The sequence below is a fragment of the Bacillus rossius genome, chromosome 7 (genome assembly GCF_032445375.1).
Source record: "Bacillus rossius redtenbacheri isolate Brsri chromosome 7, Brsri_v3, whole genome shotgun sequence".
Taxonomy (NCBI): domain Eukaryota; kingdom Metazoa; phylum Arthropoda; class Insecta; order Phasmatodea; family Bacillidae; genus Bacillus; species Bacillus rossius.
The window spans coordinates 38,622,268-38,631,494 of NC_086335.1; the positions used below are offsets into that span (position 1 = coordinate 38,622,268).

General features: G+C 37.7%; 1 protein-coding gene across 1 annotated transcript; it reads left to right on the forward strand.

Moving 5' to 3' along the window:
- The first annotated feature begins 1,580 nt into the window (after positions 1–1,580).
- On the forward strand, positions 1,581–6,316 carry LOC134533856 (ubiquitin thioesterase Otu1). Its single transcript, XM_063371555.1, has 3 exons — positions 1,581–2,251; positions 2,479–2,795; positions 5,452–6,316. Exons 1-3 carry the CDS (start codon positions 1,870–1,872, stop codon positions 5,665–5,667), a joined length of 915 nt encoding a protein of 304 aa, XP_063227625.1. The 5' UTR covers positions 1,581–1,869; the 3' UTR covers positions 5,668–6,316.
- Positions 6,317–9,227: the final 2,911 nt, after the last annotated feature.

Sequence of the window (9,227 nt, forward strand, 5' to 3'; positions counted from 1 at the left end):
TCGCTTTATACAGCTTTATACAACTTTCATATGGTTAAGAGACCAAAATTTGTCTTTCGTGTTGAAATAATACAAGTGTGTACATACTTTAGTATAAAAACCGTCACATGGCAATTTATTACAATATACAAATATTATATACACGATATACAAACTATATGAAATTATAAAACTAAAGCAATAAGCCAGATATGTTACATTACTGTCCTTTTGAACTAAAGAAATTGTGCAAGACTGACGTGTTTTTGCTGTAGGTTTAGTATCATGTATATGTATATTAGTGGAAGGGGCAGAAGATAAAGGAGCCGAAGAGTATAAATATCAGGTGTAACCCTACAAAATAACCTGGGATAGGCAAAACAGGTTCAGTGGGTGGTAAGGGTAGAAGGTCACTGGGACTACTTGACAGGACCTTCCCGTGGGCAGGAAGGAGAGTAAGGGAGAAGGCATACTTCACATTGTTCAGGTCAGTGATGGAGTATAAGGCTTTGATATGGGACCTCCTACCTAGTGACTGAGTTAAGGGAGCTGGAAAAGGTACAGAATAGAGCAGTGAGTTGGAAGAAAAGGGACGGGCAAGAAAGGGAAATGTATAGTCCGACTGAGATGATTAAGGTGCTAGGGTGGAAAGCATTACAATGGAAGAGAAAGTTTAAAATGTTAGTCAGACTGTATAAACTTTGAATATATATATACTGTATAGAAGTCGCCAGCCCAGGTTAAAATTTCTAATACGGTTTGAGGTAGTTGGTTAATTCACCGCCGCAATCGATACCATCTCTAGGGCATCGACTTGTGGTGGTCCCTAGTGGACAAGTGTCGAACTCTTCAAACACCCCTTCCCCACCCTCCACCATCCCTCAAACATGCGTTGTCCTCCACCCACCCTCTACCACACCTCTCATTCCTACAGTTTTGTGATGCACAAACTCCCGTTGAACGACCTTGAGCTGCAGTGAATGTTGGGTGGGGGGTGCGGGGGAATGACAGCGGGCGACAGTGCTGCGCTCTAACGTGTAAATAACAACCTAAGACGATACAGGGCGTTACGGCAGCGCCCTGCAGCGGCGAAGTTCCCAAGCTGATGCTCATCATACGCTCCTGAAAAACGTAGAGTAAATCATATCCACTCGCGACTTCTATACAGTATATATATTCAAAGGTATAAGGAAACAAATGGTGAGGCAGGCTGGGAGCAGCTGGGGACTAGGATACACAGATGTGGGTATACAGGATGAAGATATCACAGATGGAGGGACTGGCGGCGAACAGAAAGGGTTAGGGACGCTTTTCTTGGCAGGACAGGAAGGGAGTAGAATGGATTGGATGAAGAAATGGTTGGGGTGAAAGATGCGAAGGATCTGTGGTGATTACAAAGGCGGGAGGGGAAGTGAGTGAAAATGGAGGTCTCCTTGCCACCGGATGAAAGCCAATTGCACGCTTAATAGTCAATTCAATTCAATTGAATGTTACAGTAAAGGTTTTAAGTTTATTGATCACTATTTAATTACATATAATTTGAGTAACGGAACAAAATCCCTGTGGTCACTAGCATTCTATGAATTTTACGTTTCTATATCATAATTTTGTGCATGAATGTTGGAAACACTGACGTATTGTTTTATTATGCATTGTAGGTCTTATCATTTTTTAAAGTAAAATATTAAATTCGCTTTGCCTGTGTATTTAATGGTGATATTTTGTCGTCTAAATCAAACATAATTATATCTTTGTTATGTAGAGTTATATCTACTTAATTTTGAAGAGCATTTTACCAAAATATATTTACATATTTATTCATATACGCTGCATGTTAGTTTAATTTATGGTTTTTGGTAATAAGGTACATTTTCTTAAACAAGTTTTGAAATGGCTGGGTTTGCTTTGAAAGTTAAGACAAAGTCAGGACAAGTTGTTGTAAACGGGTTGACGCCCAAAAGTACGGTGGCAGATTTAAAACACAAGTTGTCAGCTGTTACTAGTATCAAAGAAAACTGTTTGCACGTCCTGGCAGGCTATCCGCCTAAGCCCATTAATTTAAGTGTTGGTGATGCAACTTTGGAAACTGTGAACATTAATTCAGGTGATACTCTTATTGTCGAGGAGAAACAAGCAACACAGCTTCTGAAACTTGAGGACTCTCCAAGACATCATGTTTCTGAAGATACTGTAAGCGCAGGTATTCTCATGAAGAAAGTTGTTCCCGCAGATAACTCATGTTTGTTTACGAGCATTGGATTTGTACTTTCGGGTGAGTTTTGTTTAGCACTTCATTGTGAACGTACAGTACAATAAAGAAAGCTTTTGGAAACAGGTTAGGTTTCCTACCTTAAATTTTTGTTATTGCAATTTCCATGGGTAATTAAATATGTAACATGTGTTTTTAGAAATTTTATGTTTAAAAAATTTTATTTGTGCAACAAAACTAATGGAACAAGATGCATGTAGACTTTGCTAATGTGGGTGCTGTTTTTGCAGGCAAGGTGGATTTGACTTGCTCGTCCTATATGCGCCAAATTATCGCAGAGACTGTTTCCGGCGACAAGGACAATTATTCGGAAGCCATACTCGGGAAGCCGAATCCTGAGTACTGCCAGTGGATTCTGAAGCCGGAGTCGTGGGGAGGCGCCATCGAGCTGTCCATTCTGTCAAACTTCTACGGACTGGAAATAGCAGTCGTTGACACACTCAATGCAATCATTAATCGATTCGGTGAAGATCACTCATATGCACACAGAGTATTCCTCATGTTTGATGGCATTCACTATGACCCTCTTTATTTGGAGCCATTGGAGGTATTTTTTTTTTACCATTTTTAACTTGCTATTTACATTACTTAATTTTACTATATATATATGTAGAATGATTATATAGTCCTGCTTAGTTTTTTTTAAAAGGTATATTTGCCATGTGCAAAATTTTGGTACATTTAAAAATTTTATTTTTAAGTAATTCTTGTCTTTGAATGCTGCCTTATGTGTAGTTAATGACTGGTTCGGCAGACTTAGGTGTTTTGCGGTAAGTACTCTCAGGATGGGGTTTTTCCTTTGAGTCAGCCACAGGTAAGCTGAATGGGTTAAGGGTGTTGGGTGTCAACGGTTTTAGGATGATGCCTGGTGCCATTGCCTGGTTGCCATGTCCATTCAGTTCTGCCCTTAATTGTGAGTATATACTGGTCCCACAAAGGATTATGATTGGTCGGCAGACCCTTTATACTGTGATTTAAGCATTTGACTATTACAATATATTACACATCCCTGTATAGTGTGTTTAAGCTAATATCAACTTTTTGGAATCGACTTCCGACAGTCATTTCCATCAACAACTGCTGTGGTGTTGTCTTTTACCTTCACAACTCTTGAAACTAGGCCAACACCACCTTTTGTGCACTTGTGATGTGGTCAAGGAAATAATCAAAGTACAGACAAAATTCCACATGAAAATGTAAATTAATTTCTTAAACAACAAAAAAAAATTTAATTAAAATTAATGTCTAATAATTACTTTTTTTTTTTCCAATTTTAAAGCATCTTCTGGTTAGTGAGGCTGTAACATTCTAGAAGGTTAAAAAGTTAGGAAGTTAAGGGGGCACGACACACTGTAACCAGAAAGTTATTTATCACGCCTCAAGTTAGTGTGTTGTTGGGAAAATCCAGTGCGTAGGTGCATAACTATGCAGCATTGGAGTAGAACATTAGCTGGGTGCTGCCTCACCTAGCCAATCAGGATGAGCCGTACTGTAGTGTGATATTACTTTCCAAAATTTAAGGCTAGAAACGCACTTTCCATATGTGGTCATATACCTGGTTCTGTATTGTGATCGGCCGGTTGACCCACAGGGCTGCTTCCCTTTGTTTTCATATTTGTAAAGGAAGGCTTCGTTGTTCAATAGTTGTCGCTTGATTTTTGCCGTGTTCTGTCGTGTCGTCGGCAGCTCACAAAAATAAATTGATATTTAACAAATATATAATTTTACACCTGTTGGTCGGAGCCAGGCCAAAGAGTAACTTTTCTTTTTGTTTTCAGACTTTTTAAACTATAATTTTGACCCCAGGAGTTGGCTTCGGCCCAGGGTGACTCTTGTCACCCTCCCGGGACACATCCGCGGGATATGGTACCTTAGTTAACAACTTAACTAAGGGATTTTATTTATTTATAATTGAGTGACGAGCTACAGTGAAAATGTGCGGCAAATCACCTGGACATATGTAAGTTGTGATCCAAAAATATCTTTTAATATAAATTCTAGCAGAAAAAAAACTACCCTCTCGAAAGTACAATCCATCCTCAATAATGGCTAATAGATGATATTAAAAACAACTTTTCAAAGTCATCGTATGTAAACTTTCCAGTGATTAGTGTCTTGTTACTATTCTGAGTTGCTCAGCCGGACAACCTGGAATATAACATGGTCTCCGTGCTATGTTGATTTCATTTTCTTTTTCATTTTTTCATAATTGCTTTGATTTATGGCCTATTATTAAAATGTATTACAGTACCTTCCTAACATTTGTTGTCACTAATATTTTCAACAGGTATTCACTTATGAAAAAGTGCAGTCTTTTTACACCTATTATATTACACTAAGTGAATACCTGCTGAAAGTATTTGGGGCGGAATAACAAATGCAAGGGTGGTATCAGGTTAAAGTTTAAAAAATTGCCCTTTAAATAAAGTTATTATAAAGAAAAGATAAAAAATAACTAGGCATGTGAGACAGAGCCTTAAAGCAATAGAATCTCCAAGTTTATATGTAGTTGACTACGAACCACTTGTATACCAAGTCACTGCTCATAAGTGTGAGTCATGCGGGGTGTTGGGATCGAAGCCATAACCCTCAACAGGTGAGCATGGCGGGTTGGTGATCACAGCCACCGAGGAATTCTCAGTTGTGGACGGTTGTGAGGTGCACACCATGGTCTGAGTCCAGGGTGGCTAGCGGCAGGGGAAACAGGGAAAAATTGGGAAAAGTCAAGGAATTTTTCAACACAGGTTGACTATCCACCCTGTGAGTTGCTATTTTTTTTCCAAACCTTGAAAAGTCTAAGAATTTTTCATGACAAGTTTGCCAGTCACCCTGTGAGATGCTTTTTTTTCCTTCCAAACCTGGAATAGTCAGCAATGTTTTGATCACAGGTATGCTAACTACATGTGAGATTCTGTTTTTTTCTAAAACCCGGAGAAGTCTGAATTTTTCATGGCAGGTTTGGTAGCCGTATGTGAGATTTTTTTTTTCAAACCTGAAAAAGTCAGGAAATAGGAATTTTTCATGATAGGTTTGCTAGCCACCCTGTGAGATGAGATGCTGTTTTTTTTCAAACGTGGAAAAGTCAGGAATGGTAAGGGAATTTACTGTCACAGGTTTGGCAGCCACGTCGTGAAATGTAATTTCCCACGCCAGGCGTGCTAGCCACAGTGTAGTGTGAGATGCTGCTGTGGGGACTGCCGCAGGGGGACGGCATCCGGACGATCTTCTCGGCGGAGGACGAGGGCGTGCTGGAGCAGGCTCGCGAGCTGGCGCACGAGGCCAAGTCGAGCCGGCAGTTCACGGACGTCAACAAGTTCACGCTCAAGTGCCTGGTGTGCGACTGCCTGCTGACGGGGCAGGTCCAGGCGCAGCTGCACGCCAAGGAGACGGGCCACATGAACTTCGGGGAGGTGGCATAGCCTTCGCCTCCGCCCTTCCTCTCTCCCCGCCCGCCCTCTCTCCACTCGTGCGAGGAGGCACGCTAGTTCCCCCGCTGCATGCCCACTGAATTAACGACTTCCAGCATTTCACTGCTCAGATGCTTCTTCTAAATCATACAAAATAGAACTCCAACATTAAAGACATTTTCAAACATTTTCCCTGTTTTTTTTCTTCTTCTTCCAAGTACATGCATTTAGGGCAGCTCAGTTAGTTTCGCACATTCAAAGAATTTCGTAACATTGTAAATAATATTCTCATTCTCGAAAACTAATATTTCTCTTGATTATGTTAATGGGTTCTTGTATTTTTGCTAAGATTTGAGTACGATATTGTTTTTTTCGTTTTACATTTTTCTATATGTGTATATATATCTACAAATGAATTAAGTAAATCTAATAATGTAACTATGCATTGCACTTTTTTTGCAAGATTTATATTTTAATGGTTTTTAAAGCTGGTAAGAAAGTGTTAATTTATTAGCCTGTATTTGTGTTCACTCAATTTTAGATAGTACAAATTTAATCATTTATATTTGTTTTACGGTAATGAATTAAAGCATTTTTTATTTGTTAACTTGATTCATGTATGTCTATTTTACAAAGAAATACATATGTTTTTTTGAATCTATATTCACGTGACACAAGATGTATGAAAGAACCTAACAATATTCCAAAACTTTGTTTTTAACCTTCTGCATGATATTTTCAAGTCTTGCTTGGTACTTACTGTAGTTTGTTCCCTTTTGCAATACCGAGGAAGTGATCACTATTCCTCACTACCGGAGCTAGTGAGCCTAATTTAAGAACCCAGCTGGGAGAAGCATCAAAGAGTTTCAAAATTTTATTAATAAAAATTAACCAAACTTTGTTTGGTTCCACGTAACATTAAAAGCACTGTTCTAACAATGGGATGTTCTCGACAGCAAAGTAATAAAAGTTTTGAAACCATATTGAAGGTGAGTAATCAGATCAGCAGTGGTAAGCTTTATCATGTTAATTTTATTGTACAAATGAAATATATAAATCGGTTGGCTGTATTGACATAAAAATATTTGACATACAGACATAAAAATATATTTATATGCCTTTTATAATCTATAGTCTATAGACATAAAAATGAATGTTTGTTAGTCCCATATGCATTTCTAAACCAATCTTCTGATCTCAATGAAATTTAGCACACTTGATCTTTGAAATACAGAGAGAGGTGAGATTTCTAAAAACAACCCCCATCCCACTTTGACACCACTTGATGAAATATTTTTAATTTTTATTCAAAATAAGGGGAAAATTACTGTCTACAATAGATTTCTAAAAAAGAGGCAGGTTACTGTTTTAATGAAAAAAAACCTCCATCCCCCTTTTCCACCCCATAAAAAAGAATTTTTTTTAACTTTTTGATGAAATTTTGCGTGCTTGGCATTAAAATTAAGGGGAAGAGAACTGGTTATGTCCGATTTAAAAGAAATTTCTATATCCACTTGTCTACATTATATTTCAAAAAATCACCCTTAATTTCCCTTACTACCCATAAAGCGTACTTTTTGACAGTACTTCGTGATAAAATTAAGAGCAAATGAAGTGTCTACATTTAATTAAAAATTTATCCCTATCAAATCATGTATATGAGATTTCGAAATACCACCCCCGTCTATCTTTCCCATCACATAAAGTATAGTACTGGAACAACTTGATATCATCATCCATACTTGACATTCAAAAAAGGAAGAAAATTACTGTCTACATCCGATTTTCATAAAAAAAAGTTTATTGAATACATGATATTTAAAAAGTTGGTTATAATTTAGCTCAGCACAAGGAGAAGGATTTATAAATAAAGTCATGAGGCATGGCTCTATCCAATATCCTGTGAATTTTTCCAGATCCTCGAATTGTGCACAGGTCCAGGCCAACTAACTTCAACACTAGTGAACATTTCTCTGGCATTCCAAGTGACTTGCATATTCAGAGTAGTTTTACCTTTCTGGTTAGTTACGTATCTCTGTGGCGATTTATTTGAGTATTTCTTCCTTGCCTGGCTGTAAATGTTTGCCTCCATTATTTCATTCCTGGTGGTTAGAAACTTTACCCATTCATTTGATAGTGCAATTATGCTGCCAACTACTGCAATCACAGTCTGAGATACCGTAGTACCCAAAGTTCTCGACTAATACCTTTTTGATTGCCAGGATAAATAGCGTGAACATATTTTCAATCTATGTAAAGATGACGATACACCTAAAAATCTATCTGCAAGTCGCTATAAGTTTCCTTCTTCAAAACTGTAAAATCTCAAACTAGTGTAAGTAAGTGGTCTTGTACTGTTTAATATCCCTCATATCCACATCATCTGCCATTGGACTAATAAATAAAACAACCTTTCACTATAAACCTTTCACTTAAAATTTATGAAGGATATGCTTTTTATTTAAGGTAAAAGTTATAAAGTTATACATTCTCATTTACTTCTATATGAGTACCAGTCAAATTCGAATGATATGCTTATACTCAAATTACAAGGTTTTGCTTGAAATTATTATGAATATAATTAAAAAAATTCCTTCATATTTTGCAAGCATAAGAATATTTTAGTATAAACTTTTTTTTTTTATGAAACTGACTCAATATATTGCCGCTAACTATTGTGTAAGCAATATTTTTGTTGCCAGATCATGCAGATTTTTTTTCTACATTAAACTGGTGAAGTTTGTAGGTTTCATAAGGGAGCAGCCTGTCTCTTAAGTAGGGGTGAAAATCTGTAGGATTCTGGGGTGGGGGGGTGGGTAGGTGAATTACTGTTATCATTCCCATTTGACAGTTACACTTTTGCAAGCTGTCCCCCACAGTGAGGGAATTTTTAATTCTATCCCCTCTCCCCCCTCCAACCTAAGAGACTCAAGACGCCTTCTCGCATGTAATGTTGGTTATTTCATTTTACTGTCGTTGCTACAATATGTCCGTAAAAGAATGTCCCAGTTTCAGGGGTACATTATAACAGTTTAGTTTAGATTATTAACAACAAATCATACATCAAATTGAAGGTAAGCTAACCTAGTTTTTCGTACAAATATTCAATATGTGCAACTTAAGTTATACAGCACACATCCAACCGAAAGTACAATTCTTCCCACACTTGGTTAACACGTCCGGAGTAATGGAAGCAATAGACATCTTCAATCCTGTTTCAACTCTGGCATGTCATTAGATAGCTGCGGAACGTAGACACAATCTTTTATAAAGCCCCAAAGGAAAAAAATCTCATTACGTTATGCCAGGTGAACGTGGAGGCCAGTGAAAAAGAGCTCTGTCGTCTCAACAATTACGACCATTCCAACGGTCAGGGACTTCAACGTTTAACCAAGCTCGTACAAAGAGATTCCAATTGGGAGGGGCTCCATCCTGTTGCATTGAAAGCTAGAAAAAACAACAAAGCAGTATTTACGTTTGTGCGTATCTAAAACTGAGTTACTTCTTAATTGTGAGTTACTTTTTAATTGTGACCTTGAACCAACACACTTCATAGATTACAGTTGATACTA

What these genes read in the sequence shown, in the direction of transcription:
- LOC134533856 (XM_063371555.1), top strand. Translation starts at nt 1,870, where the DNA reads ATGGCTGGGTTTGCTTTGAAAGTTAAGACAAAGTCAGGACAAGTTGTT. An exon ending in CATTGGATTTGTACTTTCGG is followed by an intron (nt 2,252 to 2,478) that starts GTGAGTTTTGTT and finishes CTGTTTTTGCAG; the next exon opens with GCAAGGTGGATTTGACTTGC. An exon ending in TTTATTTGGAGCCATTGGAG is followed by an intron (nt 2,796 to 5,451) that starts GTATTTTTTTTT and finishes GGACTGCCGCAG; the next exon opens with GGGGACGGCATCCGGACGAT.